The sequence below is a fragment of the Labrus mixtus genome, chromosome 21, assembly GCF_963584025.1.
Source record: "Labrus mixtus chromosome 21, fLabMix1.1, whole genome shotgun sequence".
In the NCBI taxonomy this organism is placed as follows: domain Eukaryota; kingdom Metazoa; phylum Chordata; class Actinopteri; order Labriformes; family Labridae; genus Labrus; species Labrus mixtus.
This window is the reverse complement of record NC_083632.1, coordinates 14,520,863-14,539,443: the sequence shown is the minus strand read 5'-3', so window position 1 is coordinate 14,539,443 and position 18,581 is coordinate 14,520,863. Positions and strand designations below refer to the sequence as shown.

At 43.1% G+C, this 18,581-nt stretch overlaps 2 protein-coding genes across 3 annotated transcripts; one reads left to right on the top strand and one right to left on the bottom strand.

Annotated features, from left to right (window-relative positions):
• Nucleotides 1-1,052: 1,052 nt before the first annotated feature.
• LOC132955349 (zinc finger and SCAN domain-containing protein 12-like) lies at nt 1,053-9,418 on the bottom strand. Its single transcript, XM_061028176.1, has 7 exons — nt 9,241-9,418; nt 7,846-8,048; nt 7,545-7,640; nt 5,982-6,077; nt 5,732-5,842; nt 5,442-5,565; nt 1,053-4,666 (listed from the first exon to the last, which is right to left on the bottom strand). Exons 1-7 carry the CDS (start codon nt 9,266-9,268, stop codon nt 2,721-2,723), a joined length of 2,604 nt encoding a protein of 867 aa, XP_060884159.1. The 5' UTR covers nt 9,269-9,418; the 3' UTR covers nt 1,053-2,720.
• A 1,682-nt stretch (nt 9,419-11,100) lies between these two features.
• Nucleotides 11,101-18,105, top strand: mettl9 (methyltransferase 9, His-X-His N1-histidine). Of its 2 annotated transcripts, XM_061028098.1 has the most exons (6): nt 11,103-11,262; nt 11,460-11,621; nt 12,871-13,061; nt 13,146-13,355; nt 14,146-14,330; nt 15,685-18,105. In XM_061028098.1, exons 2-6 carry the CDS (start codon nt 11,526-11,528, stop codon nt 15,912-15,914), a joined length of 912 nt encoding a protein of 303 aa, XP_060884081.1. In that variant the 5' UTR covers nt 11,103-11,262; nt 11,460-11,525; the 3' UTR covers nt 15,915-18,105. The 2 variants fall into 2 exon arrangements, with proteins under 2 accessions (XP_060884080.1, XP_060884081.1); XM_061028097.1 differs by having other exon boundaries at nt 11,101-11,621.
• The last annotated feature ends 476 nt before the right edge of the window (nt 18,106-18,581 follow it).

Below are 18,581 nucleotides of genomic sequence, written 5' to 3'. Positions count from 1 at the left end.
TTATTATTAGAATATAATTACTTTATTGATCCCAGACTGGGAAATTGTGAAATTATTATTTTTATTATTATTATTATTATTATTAATAATAATAATAATACTTGCATTACTATCATTATTCTTGAAATGATAACTCATATTTTACATTCATATCCATCAAGACCAAAACCTCTCGCCACAAGAACAGTTTCTTCCCCTCTGCTGTCAGCCTGCCCTCCCCCTCCCCCACATAACACAGACATCACAATAATGTGAAGGCCTTTCATTAACCCTTACTGGACTTTTAAAACTGCACCTGTTGTGTTTTCATATTTCTTATACTCTTTTATAGATATTTGTAAACACTTCTTATATTTTATTTTATTTAAGTTCTTGCTATTATTTCCTTTGTTAACTGTTTTTGCACCAAAACACCAAGACAAATTCCTTTTATGTGGAAATGTACATGGCAATAAAAAAAACAATTCTGATTCTGATATCTTTTCATCACTCTTGATTTTCTCTTTGTTTCATTCTTCTGTTTTTGTTGTCTTGTGTATGTTTGGATCAACTCTGTTGTTTGTAAAGCTCTATATACACAAAGCTGTTATTTATATCTGGATTTATCTGACTTTACTGAAAACATTGGCTATAAGTCTGTGAGGTCCTGTGAAACTCCGGGCCTCAAAAAGTGACTCCTACTGGAGGAAAAAATGACATTTTGCTTCACAACACCCCACACTTAATTTATGACACATCCAAGTTCACACGACTGACTTTACTGACGGATACACTCAGCATTTGAAGTTCTCATTCATTAGTTTACTTTCTTACAATCAAACATTATTATTTGTGTCCTTTCATATTTGTCATGGCCCTTGAGCCAGGCTTTAACAGTCGCAGCCCATGTACGAAGGTTATAGTCTTTGAATCGAGCGGCTGGGTTCAAGGTTTGTTCTCCTTCTGGCATGTCATGCTCTTCTCTCTCTCTGGTTATCCACTGTCCACTCAAATGAAGGCAAACGCCAAAAAATGAATCTTTAAAAATAAAAATAAAACGATTAAGTCATGCACTGTGTTACCACTTTATACATAACACATACAATTGTTACAGGAAATGAAACCAAAATAAATCTTCATTTTATATTTCTGCATTCATGCTCTAGTAAAAGAAAATAGGAAAAGGAAAAAGATATTGGGGGATAAATTCCTCTGCCTGGTATTAGAGCCCGACCGAGATTGGCGATATTAGCACGTCCAGTGATTATCGGTATCGGCTTATTTTATTGCAAATATGCGCCGATATTACACGATTTATTCACCAGTCAAACATCATTTCATGATTTTCATTGTATTACACTAGCAGTTCACTGTCACCAGCAGAGGGCGCTATATGGATTACAACAAGCATCATCACTCTGCAGTGTCGAGCGGTGATGAGCAGTTACTTTCCAGTTGAGTAACCATCACATCTTCATTATAAATCTTTTCAACACGTGTTTGATAACTGCATTTCATCATCACAATAACTGTGTTTATATTCATCTAGAAGACAAATCTAAGAAAGATATCAGCTGATATATCTGTATCAGATTTATTTTCTCTCCCTAATATGGATTTCAGTATCAGACCGAAAAATCCCAAATCGGTCGGGCCCTGCTTCGTATTCAGGTGGCGCTTTGATTATTATATATAAAATAAAAGGTTAATGATTTGTGGTGTGCTGTCATTTAGTCAAGTCTTCCTACTGATAAAAACCATTCATACTCTTACTGTAGCGTAGGCTGCTATACAATGTAGGGTTGTCACAGTACCAGAATATTAAACTTCGATATCGTACTAGTGCCAGATTGACAGGCGGATTGGTGCAGCATCAGCAGAATTGCAAGTGCTGCGTTGGACCGTTGTGGTAAAGACCTTATATCCCAAAGCTCTCGATTTACCGGTCGATCTTTGTGACCTGTGGTCATGAGCTTTGGTTAGTGACCGAAAGAATGAGATCGTGGATACAAGCGGTTTAAATAAGTTTCCTCTGGAGGGTGTCTGGGCTCAGCCTTAGAGAGAGGGGGAGGAGCTCAGACTTTCAGGGGGAGCTCGGAGTAGAGCCGCTACTCCTTCACATCTAAAAGGAGCCAGTTGAGGTGGTCCAGGCACTTGATCAGGATCCTCCTGGTTGCCTCCCTCGGGAGGTCTTTTAGGCACGTCCAACTGGAAGGAGATCCAGGGGTAGACCCAGAGCTCGCTGGAGGAATTATGAATCCCGTCTGGCCTGACAACACCTCAGGAACTCCCAGGAGGAGCTGGAAAACATTGCAGGGGAGAGGGACGTCTAGGGCAACTTGCTTAGCCTGCTGCCACCGAGAACTGACCTCGGATAAGTGGTAGAGAATGGATATATTCTGGAAAAATCAAAACTGATCAATACCTGTTCTGTCATTTGACCATGACAAAAAAAGGAGCATGAGGTACCAAATATTTGTAAACTTCCTGCGGTCAGTTGCAAGCACTAAAACGTTTTCAAGGAACAAACTAGACAGCGTGTACCGTGACTGTTTTTGACTCTAAAAAGGACCGTCATTTACAAAATGAACGTTATGGCGTGTGGAAGAAGACTTGAAAGAAGAGATGAGGGGGCTACGAATCCACAGAGATGTAGTCTCATTGTGTCGTAGACTTCTTTTTACAGCGAGTGCAGGCCCAAGAAACACAGCAGATAAACAGAGCACCATCAGCGCTCAGTTTCACTTTGTTTCGACCGTATGTACCAGTCTCTTGTGTCTATGCATGCTGTAGAGCTTCAGGAAAGCTTTGCCACAGCAGTGGCAGACAAACGGCTTCTCTCCCGAGTGAATCTTAGCATGACTGTTGAGGTAACACTTTTTCACGAAGCCCTTCCCACAGTCGTCACATTTATACGGCCTCTCCGTGGTGTGGTGAATGAGGACGTGCCTCTTCACCTCAGAGGTCGACCTGAAGTAGTTCTCACATTCGGGCACGGTGCATTTGAAGGGTCTCTCCCCCGTGTGGATTAGTTTATGTCTGGCGATGGTAGAAGCAGCGACCATCTTTCCACAGTACTGACACGGGTGGCGGAATAACTGCGTCAGGGTTTCAAAGTGTTTGCTCCTCTGGTGTTTCTTCAGGGAGGCTTTCTCTTTGAAGGATTTCTCACACTCAGAGCAGGAGTACTTCTTCTCGTTTCGGGACTCGCTGTGGATGAGGTTTAAGTGTCGCAGCAGGTTGGACCTCTGGGCGAAAGTCTTGCCGCACTCTGCACACAGGTAAGGCTTCTCTCTCGTGTGGACTCGTTGGTGCGAGACGAGATCTGCGTCTGTTTTCACCCTCAAGCTGCACTGGGCGCACTGGAACGGGAGGTGACCCGTATGCTTCCACTCGTGAGCGATCAGAACGCGCAGCTTGGAAAACGTTTTCGAACAGCGGTTGCACCTGAACGGCTTGTTGATTTTGTGGATGTTTTGGCAGTGTTTGAGTAAGGGCTTGTAGAGCGTGAAGGTCTCCTCGCAGCGGGTACACTGAAACAACGTGTGGGACGCCTTGTGCCTCGCCAACGCTGCTGCGTCCCGTAACACCTTCCTGCACACGCTGCAGTACAGCTCGTGGTGGGTCAGGTTGTGCTTCTGCAGGGACACTTTATACCTAAACGCTTCTTCACATTTGTCACACTTGTAGAGGTTTTTGGATTGGTCCGGCTTCTCCGGATCCACCTCCCGCTGCCCGTACTCGAAGCAGGTTCTTTTTAAGTGCTGCTTGAGAGACATCAAGAGTTTGAACCTGCTGTCACACCGAGGGCAGGCGTAATCGCCGGTGGGGAAGTGAGTTTTCATGTGAGTTCTCAGCCTCGTGTTGATGAGCTCCTTGCAGATAAAACACTCCACTTTCTTTTTTGTGGCGCTCGCTTTCACATTGGAGACATTTTCAGCACCCACCAAAGGCGTCTCTTCATTCGAGCAGCTTGACAAAGACTCCTCGTCAGTGAAAGTCCTGACCGGAGGCTCAAAGACAGACCCGTCATCAGAGTAGTTAGACCATGAATCAGCCACACTCGGACTCGGAGTCTTATGGAAAGAGTCGTTGTCGGAGTAGTAAGACCACGAGTCGTCTTCGCTGCAGTTACTGATGGGAGAAATATACGACATGTTTGAATCCTCCTCGTCACACGCCTCAGAGAGAGTCCTGTTGCGTGTTTTTCTCTTTCTCGGAGCAGGTTTAGGGTCAGGAGTAATCTTTCCACGGAGATCTCTCTTCTCCTCCAACAGAATCTTTTTCATCCTCAGCCCTCTGTTTGCTCTCACAGGTCGAGAAGGCGCAGAGAGCGGCAAGTCCAGTCTTTTGAGCTGAACGTGACATTCTTTCATATTAAAACAAACGTCCTCTTCTTGCCTTTGCAGAAGGCTTTCCTCAGGGGTGATTTCTCCGCCAGGCAGGGCTGTTTCCTCTTCCCGAAGAGTCCAATTAGCTTCACAGACCTCCGCGTCACTCGTCTGATCCTCGGGGTTTGTGTCCGTCTTTATCGGCGCTCCGTGAAGTGATGCCAAAGACTCCCTCTCCAGGTCGGACGTGCACGAGAGCGGTTTCTCCCAGACATCAGCTTGTGCTCGGGCATCCATTATGTCAACAGAGTGAAGTTTGAGAGCTGAAATGATGCAGGCCCCATCCAAGGAGCCATCTGAAAGACAAAGAAACAACAACAAAGTGTAAGGAAACTATTAACTGAATCATTAAAATAAAGCTGAGGTTCTTGGAGTTTCAGCGGATCGAGTTAGAAACCGGAGAGAGAGAGATGGGGGGGAGGGTATGACATGCAGGAAAGAGCCTCAGACCGGATATGAACCCGGGCCGCCCGCTTTCAAGGACTTTAGCCTCCATACATGGGACACGCAAACCATCAGTCATATTTTTAACTGAAAGCTGCCGAGAGCGAGAGAGAGAGAGAGAGAGAGAGAGAGAGAGAGAGAGAGAGAGAGAGAAGCCATAGTCCATTTAAATACTGACGTTTGGATCCCAGACAAGCCCCCAAACAGTTACCTTCCCCAGATTTTGTTTTGAGCTTTTTAGTCATTCATTACAGGGATAGGACAGTGGATAGAGTCAAAAACCAGGAAGAGAAAGAGAGAGAGGGACAGGGGGAGGGGGCGCACTCTATCAAGGACTTTAGCCGAGAGAGAGAGCAGCAGTACTCCATTTATATACTCATGTTTTTCAAGTCAAGTTGGCGTCTCATTAAGACACAGAAGTTGTGTTTTTTCGTGTCTTTTTACAGGTATTTTTTGGTCCTTTTTGCCTTTACCAGACAGGACAGCTGAAGAGAGACAGGAAATGTTGGGAGGAGAGAGAGTGGGGGACGACATGCAGCAAAAGGCTGAGGTCGGATTCAAAGATGAGATTAAAATGACTAAACACGAGACAAGATATTAAAGAAATGAATAACTCTTAAAGCTTGCCATTGTGATCCAGCCGGCTGAGGTCTTTCTGATACAGCAGCAGGGTTTTGAGCTCTTCACATCCGGAGACAGAGTTCATGCAGTCCTCCAAAACTGATGACACCTCGCCAAACATGGAGGAAACCTGGAGGAAGAGGAAGACGTCAGGCAGGAAAAAGCTACAACAGATTACGCTGAACCTCAAATGCACTCATGCAAAGTATGTTCACTTCAAAGTTTCCCCACGTGCTTTATCCGGAGTTCCTGGAGAGTGATTTCAAAGTTATATTTCATGTGGATTGTGCACAAACCTGATGGAAACTTTGAAGAGGAAGAAACTCTTCAAGTCTGGACAGAAACGTCCACATCAAGGTGTCAAGAGTGTCTTCAAACCTGGGTCCAAACTCTTCAGGAAAGACTTTCTGAAAGATGGGAAGGAAATTATTCTTCTTTACACACAATATTAAGGATGCAACGGGAAGCCTGATATCGGCATGGAGAGAAAAAGAGCTGTTTGATATTCATACACTTAAAGAGTTACAGAGACACATTCACACTGACCTGAAAGAAGTGTTCCCTCTCCTCTGGATTCTTCAGCAAGTTTTTAACCAGATCCACAAACTCAGAGTTTGGCACTTTTCTATTTTCTGCACCAGCCTGCAAAAACATAACAAGACAAAGCAAAACATGACATACCATTACATGACACAGCAAAACATGACATAGCATGACATAACATGACTTAGCATAACATGATGTAGCATAACATGACGTAGCATAAAATGACATAGCATATCATAACATAACATAACATAACATAACATAACATAACATGACATAGCATGACTTAGCATAAGATGACAGCATGACATGACATAAAATGACATAGCATATCATAACATAACATAACATGACTTAGCATAACATGACATAGTATGACATTACATGACGTAGCATGACATGACATGGGCATTAGGGGTGCAGAAATGCAAAATGTTCTCTAATCGATTACTCTTCCCATTGTTAAAGCGAGTACTCGAGTAATCGTTTTGTAGTTCTTTTTTTTTCTGTGATTCTTTTCCCCCAGAGGAGGCCCCGCCCCCAACTATGACGCAATGCCGACTGTATCTATTGATTAATTTGAATCTTCTGGATTTTAATAATTGTTAGTAAGATTCCTTTGTATTAACATTCAAATATGACATTTCTTACTTCAACAGACAGAAAACCTCAAATAAAAATTCACACAGACGTGTTATGACCATTTTAACACTTTATTATAATTAGAGCAGTGAGTGTGGTGAGAGGACGTGCAGACATCAATGCGCACTCATCGCACGTTGAAGCTGTTTTAACAGCAACATTCTGTTAACAAAGACTACAGTCTACAGTGTAGAGCACACTTTACTCTGGTAAATGAAGTTACAATAGAACAGGTGAACTGTTTCATCTTTCTCCTCTGTGCGTCATGACACACTCGCTCAATCTCGCTCGTCCGTCCGCTATGAGCTATTTCTCCCTATAAGGTTGTTCTGTTTTGTAGTTATTAAAAGAATAATCATCTAAAAAATCCAAAATATAGGAAAACATCTAGTTATGCTGCTCTGTCCTGGATGATCAAACATCATTGGTTTAGCGGAGTAAAGCGGTAATCGCAAAGTGAAAGTCCTTCTTTTTCTGTGGACTAAAAAGACAATTTGAACTGAACTTTCGTAGATCATATTGCATATTTCGTTTGTTTGGGACTTTTTGTTCATTGTGAATTCATAGGGGGGTTAATTAAAGGGATATTTTTGTTAGGGTAGCAGCGTACGGATCAATAACGGACGCGTTTCAGCACAGAGCCTTTATCAGCGCTTTGTTTGTCATCTATTTTCTTTTTGCGCTCGTGCTCCTTTTTTTCTGTTTTGAATTAGGCCTATCCTAGAACCCACAATGCAACAAGAAACATTTACAAAAATGTGGACTACAAAACGATTATCGATTACATTTTTTTTGTAACCGATTATTATTTAATGAGCGAGTACCCGAGTACTCGTTTGCACCCCTAATGGGCATCACACGGTTGTCTGCAGAATACACAGATCATGTTAAAGAGTATGACGGTAGAAGAAGAGAACTCACCTCTCTGACCCATTCCTGAATCAGGTGTTGCACTCTGTCCAGGTGAGGCTGCACCAGCTCAGAGTCCGCTTCAAACCGGCACAGCTCCAGAATCATCTGAAAACACGGAAAAAAGCTTGTGTTCGTCACTGAGACTCAAAAACAAAGTCTTCCTCTGAAGTAGTTTAGCACAGCAATCAATAGTATGTGTCGATTGAAAATATTCACAAAGTAAGCTGCAGTTATATCCCACATTACCAGCCACATTAGTGACTGCATTCCATCAATTACAGGTCAATAGTTGATCGTCTATCCTCCTCACCCGTGCTCTGAGTCCCAGGACTAGTTGGGCCCTCTGGCGAGTGGCGAATAGCTCAGGAACAATGTCCGTAACCATGGAAACAAACTCCTCAAGCATCCCATAATCAGCCACATGTTTCTGCTGGACCGTATGCCAGACGGCCGCAGAGACGAGTCTGACCGGGGGGACGAGGAGTCGCAGGGCGGAGAGGGGCAGAGAGGCACCTGAGTGAAAACAGAGGAGGGTTATCTTAACACTCTTAAATTCATTAAACTTCATCAACGTTGCCAATGTTTGTGTGCATTCAGGAGTTTGCCTGCAATGTTTGATGGATTCATTCGTCTCCTGAGAACCTGTCTTGTGAAATGAATGTCGTTTTTCAAAGGTTTGACATAAGTGGGACCCTGAGGGAGTCGAAGTGCGTGGAAAATATTGTGAAAAATCCACTTCTACAGTGTTTTTGAACATATATTTTGGTAACCTGAGTGTCTACTGACCCACAACATGTGAAATAAACCCATCTAGTTTTGTTTGTGGTCTGCATAAGTCTTACAACACAGAGAAAAATGCTCTGTTTCAAATTTACTCTCCCTGTGATGTCACAGTGGGATTCTGGTAAAAAAAAATTAAAAAAATTAAAAATCCCCTCCCCTCCCCTGGTATCTCCACCCATGGACTCCACCTCAAGCCTAAAGCAAAACTTTTGCACAGGTCCGCCATTTTTATTCTTGCTAGTGAAAGGAGTGACAGGAAAACTCGGGGGGGGGGGGGGGGGGGGGCTCATTGCATTTAAAGAGACACACACACACCAAAACAGAGCGTTCTGAGAGAGCTGGTTTATACAGGGTCACAAACCTCCTCTGGTGCTTGATTCATGTTATATTTTGACCAAAGCACAGCACAGATGTTTCATTTAGACCACAGGGGGACTGTTTGAAAAGGTGGAGAAGGGGTATAAAGGGTCCTCTTTAATAAATATCGCTTAAGTGATGTGTGTGGTCCAGTTGTGTCTTTTGATTCGGCCTGTGTGAAGGAGTCTTACGTCCCTCTCTGAAAGCTCCGACCTCCATCTGTGGAGGGTCTCCAGAGTTTCCTACTTCACAGTTTACTGCACAAACTAAGAATACATGAATCCTGGTAATGTTTAAATCATATTATTTATTCGTGTTTCCCTCACGTACCTGTCTGTAAAATATGTAACCTCAGGTATAATTAACATAACACTCACAGTCATCAGTAAAGTTCATGTTTAGGACAAACGTTGGTCTGAATATATGTTAAGAAAAGCAGTAAAATCCTTCATACACCTTAATAAGAAGACTTTAAATCTAATGTTTGAACCACAGACTGTAAATAATGTTTGAACCGTGAGCTAGCAGCGAGCTGTTTCAAACGTTGTTGTAAATATTTACTTACAGTTCCGCTTCGATGAATTCTCCTCCATCCCGTTTGTCCGCTTAACTTAGTCACAAAATGTTCTTAAATACTGGAAGTAAATATCAGATTTTCCTCTTTTATTTCTCTTCTTTTTTGTGTGAAATTAAAGTTTCGGCGGTTAGTTTGATTCGTCTGGCCCGTGATGATTGGTCCGTCAGTGTTTTTGTTCCGGGTTCCCCGCGTCGAAGGTTCCGCCTTCTTCTTCTTAGTTTACATTTCCGGCAGACTAGACACAGCCAAGGCGTAGTGCTTCTTCTTCTTTTGTTCCAGCTTTCATAAAATATGAACGGTTGACAGTTCACTTGACCTTCGTATCTTATACAATTGGTTGGTAGGATCTTTATGCAGGTATACATGTAGGGCCTATTAGTATACTGTGTTGGAAATTGCTTTATAAACATAATTTCACTCCACATTAATAAAATCTGAAGCAACAGGTAGCCTATATTTTACACAAGAGGACATTTTTATGGTGTAAAGATTGGACGGAGAAAGGGATTCAGGCTTCAGTAGAATACTGATCTTATATGAAATATATTTCAGTTGTTCATTAACAATATTCAGTAGTTGTCAAAGCTTTTCCTGTGGCTTTAATCTGGTTAAAGGGACATTACAATATTCTTCTGTCATTAATACTCCTCTTTTTATTGACAGCTATAATTAATTAGACAGTAAAGTTGATAACACAATTTTAAGATCGTTCATTACAAATGAATCGTTTCCTCTTCCTCTTAAAAGAAACGCGTTGTCTCAACGTCAGACTAAAATAAGAACAAGATATTTGTATTTTCCCTCGTTACTGAAATTAAAAGACATTCAGAAACTGAAAGACGTGCCAGAGGCAGAGGCTCCCTTATTTTGGGTGTCGCGGGCTGAAAAGTTTGGGTACCTTGTGGTGTAGAAAATCCCAATCCTTCTGTGACTTCCCTCTACCTGGCTCTGTGGGAAATCCCCCCCCCCCCCCCCCCCCCCTTTCCTCACTGTTACCTGCATGGGCAGAGCTTCAGAGGCCATTATTGGTGAAGTTATATCGTTGAAATCATTAAAGAATGTTTCATGCTCTTGTGTTAGTTCTGATTAGGGTTTTGAAATAATAATTTATAGATTAAAAACCTTTGTTGTCAGAACACCAGTTGCAGCTTCAAATATCCTTCACCTGGTAAAGCATGTGAACTGTATTTCCACAGATTTTCCAATCCAATAAAGAGTAGTGTTTCTACAAAGACAAGATTAAGTTCTTATCCTTCCTGCCAATGGTGATTAACTTAACTGTGCCACTGAAGCTGAGAGAAAGTCACAGAACTGAAATAGTTGTCGATGCAGCAAAATAATAATTTTTGCATAAGGAGGGAGTTACAGGAGAAGAGGTGCGGGGAGGGGGGGGGGTCTACATTGAGGAGGTTAACCATATGACAAGACGGGATGAGGGATGCATATTATTATTATTGTGAGGGGATGAGGAATAAACTGAGGGGCTTAGGGATGAAGGAAGTGACACTGAAGGGTTTATTGAACATGGGTGAGAGGGTACTGGATTAGGTACTTAGAGAAGGGGACACAGGGGCGTTTCACAGGGTGTAATGGATAAGGAGGAAAAGGGGGCTCAGGGAGGGATAGGAATTGTAAATAGTATAGGGAGAGGCGTGGAAGTTGAATGATGTTGATATAATGTAGTTTTTATTATTATTATGGGGATTAGTAATGAAGTCCAGGGTAAGAGCCAAAACTCAGCAACACAGGGTGGCGGTAATGCTCCAACGTGATTGATGCAAACTACCGTAAAACAAGAAGGAGAAGAAGAAGAAGAAGGAGAAGAAGAAGAAGAAGAAGAAGAAGAAGAAGAAGAAGTAGAAGTACAGAGCGGCTTACGGAAGTGTGTTTTTGTTGTCAAAATGGGAAGACCACGTAAATATTTGTCCTGCGTTGATAAGACAGTGGGCTCACAGGAATAAGATGGAGAGTAAATAGCAGCAGGCTGTCTTTAATACGCCACACCCTCAGGTTTGTTTGATTGTTTTTCTTGGAGCTGGAGACAGAGCAGACATGCTCCGGCGTGTTGCTTTACAATTGGCTGCCATTACCTTCTTTACCTTCCTCTGTTATTAAACCACAGACCCAGTCCTCTGTCCACACTGCGGCCGGGTGTCTGTCGGCTTCTCTTCTCAGGCTTGTTCTCCGTTATTATGTGTCATCTACAGCTGAGGACTTTGATTTTTGTAGCCTGGGTTCTGGGATACATCGCCTTCCTGCTGTCCATCAGGAGGATGTGGACCGGGAAGTACGTCCGCAGTCCGCTGGTCCGCTCTCTGTTCGCCAACATGGGGAGCGAGAGCGAAGCGGCTGCCGTCGACTCTCAGGAGGTATGAATGATTCACCATCAGACCCGGACTCTCAACATGCACTGTGCCCAATGAAAAATAAAAAAAGACAAAATGTAGTTAAAATCCAGGTGGACACATGCAGGGGCGATTCTAGAGTCTGTCGGGGGGCCCCTCCATCCAGTTCATCACCTTTATTATTATTATAGACTTTATTTAGCGTAGACATCACAGATACATTGTTTAAGTGTTTTAGCAAACATGCTGGTTCTCAACACCTGTCCACAGGAGGCTTCATGCCATTAATGTGAAGTTTATTACAGATTTTAAACATAAGCATTATTCTCAAAACACGTTAAAGGACAGTAAAAACCCTTCATTTTCCCTAGTCGACTTCCATGACAAACTTTGTTTTTCACTGCAATAATACGTGCAACGCTTGACAAGGCAACTAGAGTGAGTTCTGTGAGATTGGGCCACCAATTGAAAGCTTTGCACATTTTAAGATACTGCTGTGGTTCAAACTCTGTCAGACCTGCCGGGGGGGGGGGGGGGGGGGGGGGGGGGGGGGGCCTACTGGTATGGGACGCCAAGCGGTTGCCTGCCTCGCCTATTGACAAGCAGCGCCTCTGAACACGTGTCGAGAAGTCGGCCGTGTTTTCATTTCGGCAAGCTGTGAAAGTTAGAAGTGGCAGATTTTTGAACGGGATTTGGCATGAAGCTATTGCTCGTGTCTGTAGGAGACTGAGAGGAAAGGATCCTCCTTTTCCTACTTCTAGAGAAAAGTCTGACTTTCAGTGGGTTTTTTTCAGGTATGAGTAACAGATAGGACTGGGCCATATGGACTAAAAATAAAACCTCCAAACTTAATTTCTCCTTTGAGTTTGAAGTGTGAGCTGTAAGTGCATTCTGCTGTTTCAGGGTACAGCAAATATGACCTTATTAGAAACATGCAGAGGCTTTTTAGGTCGGGTACAATCACTTCTATCTGAACCAGTTCTCTTGCCCGCTTCCATCGCTGCAACACCTGTTGGTTTGACCTGATAACTGGTCTCATATCTGGCAAACCGAGGGGCGTCCAAAACGGCCGTGTGGGGGTGTCTTAAAACCGCCTACCTTCTCTGGTCCAAACAAATCCAGAGCATTCAGGACCAGAATCTAAAGTTAGAAGGAGGACATACTGGCTGCTGTATTGTTGTCAGAGAAGCCAGCACTTCAACATAGCATGTTTCCTTAATGTCTGATCAGATAGTAAGGTTTATATGTAAACTGTTTCTTCTGTGGTTTGCAGTGGTACCGGTGCTATCCTGACATGCTTGGAGAATCTGTTCAGCCGCTGTTCATCCAGAGCCACCTGGACTCAGGCACTAAAGCTTTCCTGAAGAAGAGCGTGGAGAAGTCCGGCTGGATGTTCACTCAGCTTTATCACTCGTTTGTCTCCACCGTCCTCAGCCCTTTGGTCTCCCGAACCTCCATCAACGGGTGAGTATCACAAGACACAGCTCTGTCTCTGTTTCACCTGAACTTGAACCTCCTCTGACTGAGTTCTTCTTCTCCCCGTGTCAGGTTTCTGGGTCGTGGCTCCATGTTCGTGTTCTCTCAGGAGCAGTTCAGGCGGCTGCTCCATATCGGCCCCGAGTGGAGAGCTGAGAGACTGCTGGACCTCGGAGCCGGGGACGGAGGCGTCACTGAGGTGATGGGAGCTCATTTTAGAGAAGTCTATGCGACTGAGGTCTCAGCTCCCATGAAGTGGCATCTTCAGAGGAGGAATTACAAGTGAGTAGCCAATCACAGGACTGTTTGAATTTAAACTTTAGAACCTGTGCTCAGACTGAAAGGTGGACAGCATTTTCCTTTGTGTCCGTTTGTGTTTATTTGCATTAAGCACAACATCCAGCCGTCTAGATGTGTATAAAATTAACACTGTGTCATATCTTTGGTCAAAGCGTCATCCAAAGGAGCACAGCTCAGTTAATATATCGCTCCTTGTTGTTTAGCTATGATACAAATGTAAATAAACGAGTAAAAAGGATTTCAAAATAACCACATCATAAAGTTATTTTGTTAAAAGTGAAAAGCCAGGGTTTGTCACAACTTGTACGATGTGTGTTTAAGAAATTGAGCTTGAACAGATTTTCAGATTTTTCACAAGATAAGCCTGTAGAGAACACAAGGAAGGATTACTCCCTTTAATCTGCAGGAATTTCTGAATTTGAGAAAATTGGTGAAAGCAGTTTTGTGCTATTTCATAAAAGCTTATGAACGCACTCGCACAAGGCCCAGCCGCCCCCCTGCTGTGCTGAAGCATGATTGTTCCCCCTCCCCAGTCCCTCGCTGGCCTGCACTCACACTGTTCTCCAGGAACTGGGGGTTGAACCCCCCGACCTTATGGTTGAGAGACGACGGACTCTACCAACTGAGCCACAGCCGCCCCGATGGAAATCATTCTGTGGAAAAGTCGTATAGCGAAGATTGATGGTGTTCAGTGTATGAGTAGGAATTACCTCTTGCCCCCTGATAGAGATACATGTTAGCATCTGAACTTCCTGTTTTGTGTCGTTCCCAGACTGCTGGGTATAGACGAGTGGCAGCAGGCGGGTTTCCAGTATGACGTGGTCAGCTGTCTGAACCTGCTGGACCGCTGTGACGATCCTCTTCACCTCCTGGAGGACATCAGGCGGACGCTTGTTCCCAACACGGGACGACTCATCCTGGCTGCGGTGCTTCCCTTCCAGCCTTACGTGGAAGTCGGTGAGTCGGAAACATTGCAACTTGTATCATACGTGTTTACCTGACCAAGGTTTCCAGGCCTTTATTTGAAGCCGGCTTTGTATTCAAGTTCTCACAATAAGCAGAACTTAAAGCTGGATATGATTCTAGTCCAAATAGAACAATATCGATATCTGTTGGATACCAAGGTGTGACGACCCTGTGACAGGTCAAATACACTGGCAACGTCACCATACCGCCCTCTGCTGGCCCCTTGTGGAAGTTTTACATTACTACAAAATACAGTTGGCTGAGATGTAACAACAGATTTATCAGCTTTGAGTGAAACAAGATTTAACTCTTTAAATGATTAATAACGAAAACAAACTGTCTGGAAAAAAAGATTTAATTTTTGTTCAATAGACACTTCAGTATTCAACCTTCATGTTTTTTTTTAATATTGCATCTATTCTCAAAAGTACTGTTGTCAGTTTTCAGTCCATTGAATCATATTAACCCTTTTCTCATTTAGAAGATTGTTAACACTTTAGTGCAAATTATTCCAAGGTAGTGCTTCGATGTCGGGATGTGCACGTTGAGTTGACTTTAAATGTCACCGCCCTCACTAGTTGGTTAAAAGAAATATTAGTAGTTGTGTATGTTGGCCCTCGATGTCTGTCAAATGTTTTGCTCAAACTGCAGCGTAGCCGCCCGCCACTAGCGGGTGCTGATGAGACGTCTCTCCTCGCTCTGCTACCCTGATGTAAACATGCACAGTGAACTGATAGTGAACTGATCTAGAAATGGAGATAAAGTTGTACAAAGGCTGTGTCAGGTTAAACTGGAATATCCACCTGAGCGATGTGTGCCTTTTAGACGAATCAGATAGACTGGAGCTAAGTTTATGTTTAACTAATTCAGAAATCTTCACCTTTGATGTTAATTTAATAAAACTTTTGATGAGTACAAAAGCAGATTTTACTGTTTTGTCACATAAAAAGGGATAAAAGGTGGTGTCAGTACTCAGTAAATGTGGGTTTCCGTTTGTAAAAAAAAACCATTCAAACTGGGCCCCTCCTCCTGAGCTCATCGCCCCCAGGAGCTCACACTCCCTGCAGGACGTAGTGTGTACGTTTACTGCCTGTACCTACACTGTAAGCTAACGTAGTTAGCACAAGCAAACAGGAAGCAGACCAACTCCACGTCCACGGGTAAACGCCAACACAAGGTTCACCCTCGTTTTAGAACAAGCTTTATCTATTCTATTTATATATGCTTGGTGTTTCACCTCACTCTGATTATATTTTCTCTTCTTTGCTGCTACGTCCACGTCCTATTAAATTTAATGATTGAATGGTAATGATGAATTAAATGATTCTGTCTCTGCTTGTCTCAGGAGGAAGATGGCAGCGTCCGAGAGAGCACCTCAAAGTAAAAGGAAAAACGTGGGAGGAGCAAGTCACCAACATGTCCAATGAGGTCTTCCGGAGGGCAGGGTTTGAGGTGGAGTCTGTGACGCGGTTGCCTTACCTCTGTGAAGGAGACATGTACAACGATTACTACGTTCTCGATGATGCTGTTTTTGTTCTCAAGGCCTCGGAGGAGACCACGGTGTCTGTTTACTGAACGCCTGTCGAGGACTTGATTTTACACCTCAGTGGATCTTCAGCTTCATTCATGAAACACAGTATTTCTGACATGTTTAGAAATGTTGAGTCGGATGTGAAGCTCAGGTACTGTAGCTCCTACATTTACCAGCCATCATGTGTGACAGTGATACCTCTACCTTTAAAGGTCACATATTCTGCAAAATCCTCTTCACCATGTTTCTCTAACATTAATATGTGTCTGTCTGTCTTCAAACCCCCCAAATGATGAGAAAAGTCCATCTTCTCCGTCTTTTCTCTGCTCCACTTTTCAGAAAATGTGTGCTCAAACAGGCCGTTTGGAGATTTTCCCTTCATGACATCACAAAGAGCAGTAACCCCTCCACCCAGGTGGGTGACCCTCCCACAGCTAGGTGTTTGTTCTGCCCTCTGAGTCTGCCTTCTCACCATAAACAATAGGACATGGAGCGAGAAAGCCCAAGTACACCCAAACCCTTCCAGAGAGGGGGCGTGGTCAGACACAGCTCATTTACATTTAAAGGTACAGACACAGAAACAGCCTGTTCTGAGCAGGGCTGAAATAGAGGGGTTTATAGACATGATCAAATACAGGATCAGAGTGGATTTAGAACAAGAAACTTCACACACATGTTTTGGGGAGCGCTAAGACTTATTTAATCTGGATGAAGAGGAGGAGAATATGTGACCTTTAAAGCAAAAAAAAAACAACTTAACGGCAATTTGCCTTAAGTGATATTCCTGCAAACATCAAATCCTCTACGACATATCAATATGTGATAGGTGTATGTACTGTAACGTCTGCTATGTGTGGGCAGTGTTTGCTGTTAGTGTTTTATCATTCTGTAATGTGCATTGGGATAATCTGAATTTACTTTAATTAATTATCATCTTATGCAAAGAGTCAGAGTATGAAAACACTTGATTTATCCTTTCTGAATGGTTTGCTGTTGATTCTTGTATTATAATGTGTGAGCCTTTATGACTCCTTGTTGTTGATTTTGAAGCTAAATTTGACTTCAACAACAGGGTTCATAGTTTTTCGCCACCACAGGAAGTGTTAGAGGCCTCAAAATACATCACTGACATATCGCACGTTTAGCTGCTAACATTGGTGCTACATTCTCCTGCTAGTCGCTCACTTTATCCGTCTGCTCCTGTGTGAGCTGTGACGGGAAGGAGCCTTATGCAAATATTGTACATTTCTGGCTGAAGATCAAAACAATGGACTCAAAAGCTGTTTTCACAAATGCACTCCATAGCAACCTCAACAGCGTCACCGGAACTAGCTAACATAACCAACGTTACATAACTCAACCTCTATTAGTTTAAAGATGGATTGATGTTTCATGGCCACATTAGTATTGGTAACTTTTGGATTGAGTTACTCACATTTGACAGTGTATTCCTCGACCAGCTCGTCTGAATTGGCGTGCATCTCAGGATACTTTGGGCCATGCAGGATGCACTGCAGGGATCCTCGTTTGCCGGAGACAGATGGACACAATTGAAGGAGCCATCAAAATGGGGACAACCCTCGATGAGCTGCTGTGACGTGATTGGTCTCTGAAGGATGCAGCTTCTAAGTTAGAACACAGCCTGTAATGTTGTTTTATTTACCTTGATACCTGTGATTGGATGTATTAACAACAGACGAGTGGAAAAGAAAATACTGATGAGCAGAAACGAGAATGAAGCTACTTCATCATGTTCACAAAGATCAAACCGGTCGCTAGATACAAACATAATCCCTCTCGTCCGCTTGCCCGAGGTCAAGCTTTCCTAATATTTCCTGCTTGGTTCACAGGTCAGCTCGCCACGACTTCACACTAAAACTTTTTAGTGGGCTGATAGGAAAGATCCCAGGTACATTTTCAGGACTTTTGTGCATGTGTGAAAACAGCTGAAGGTCAAAGAACGTCACACAGCTGCAGCTCCCCTGGTCAAGTTATCCTGTAGCAGCAGAATCCTGTAAGTGTACTGAACTGAGTGAGAGTGGATTTTATCTCTTTTGATTAACTGTTTGAATGCAAGAATCCTGTTTTCATTCCTTTTTTTTAAGTTACAATGTCTCTCTTCTCCATAGTGTACCTTTGATGTAACTGCACAATACGCCATTTAAAAATGTGCCATAGATGCAACAACATTTGTATTGAAAGAGTGTAATGGAATAAAATGTGCTCTTAATTAAATGAGAGGATCTGATTTCTAGGACTATCACCAAATTATGTTGTAAGCGATCTTAACTGTATAAACCGAAAAAACAATGTAGGGAATCTGACAAAAAATCTGGAAGAGCAACATATTTTTTTAATAATTAAAGGATCAATCAGTGAGATGTGTAGTGAATGAAATGATAAAGTGACCTTACTATATGATCAGACATTAAGGAAACATGCTATATTGAAGTGCTGGCTTCTCTGACAACAATGCAGCAGCCAGTATGTCCTCCTTCTAACTTTAGATTCTGGTCCTGAATGCTCTGGATTTGTCTGGACCAGAGAAGGAAGGTGGTTTTTAAGACACCCCCACACGGCCGTTTTGGACGCCCCTCGGTTTGCCAGATATGAGAGCAGTTATCAGGTCAAACCAACAGGTGTTGCAGCGATGGAAGCGGGCAAGAGAACTGGTTCAGATAGAAGTGATTGTACCCGACCTAAAAAGCCTC

Bases quoted from the DNA above. Each gene is read 5' to 3' on its own strand.
- LOC132955349 (XM_061028176.1), bottom strand. From the start codon at position 9,268: ATGGAGGAGAATTCATCGAAGCGGAACT. The intron at 7,641-7,845 runs GTGAGGAGGATA...CCGTGTTTTCAG, and splicing joins TCCTGGGACTCAGAGCACGG to ATGATTCTGGAGCTGTGCCG. The intron at 5,566-5,731 runs GTTTGTGCACAA...CTCTTCCTCCAG, and splicing joins CTCTTCAAAGTTTCCATCAG to GTTTCCTCCATGTTTGGCGA.
- mettl9 (XM_061028097.1), top strand. From the start codon at position 11,445: ATGTGTCATCTACAGCTGAGGACTTTGATTTTTGTAGCCTGGGTTCTG. The intron at 11,622-12,870 runs GTATGAATGATT...TGTGGTTTGCAG, and splicing joins CTGCCGTCGACTCTCAGGAG to TGGTACCGGTGCTATCCTGA. The intron at 13,356-14,145 runs GTGAGTAGCCAA...TGTCGTTCCCAG, and splicing joins CTTCAGAGGAGGAATTACAA to ACTGCTGGGTATAGACGAGT.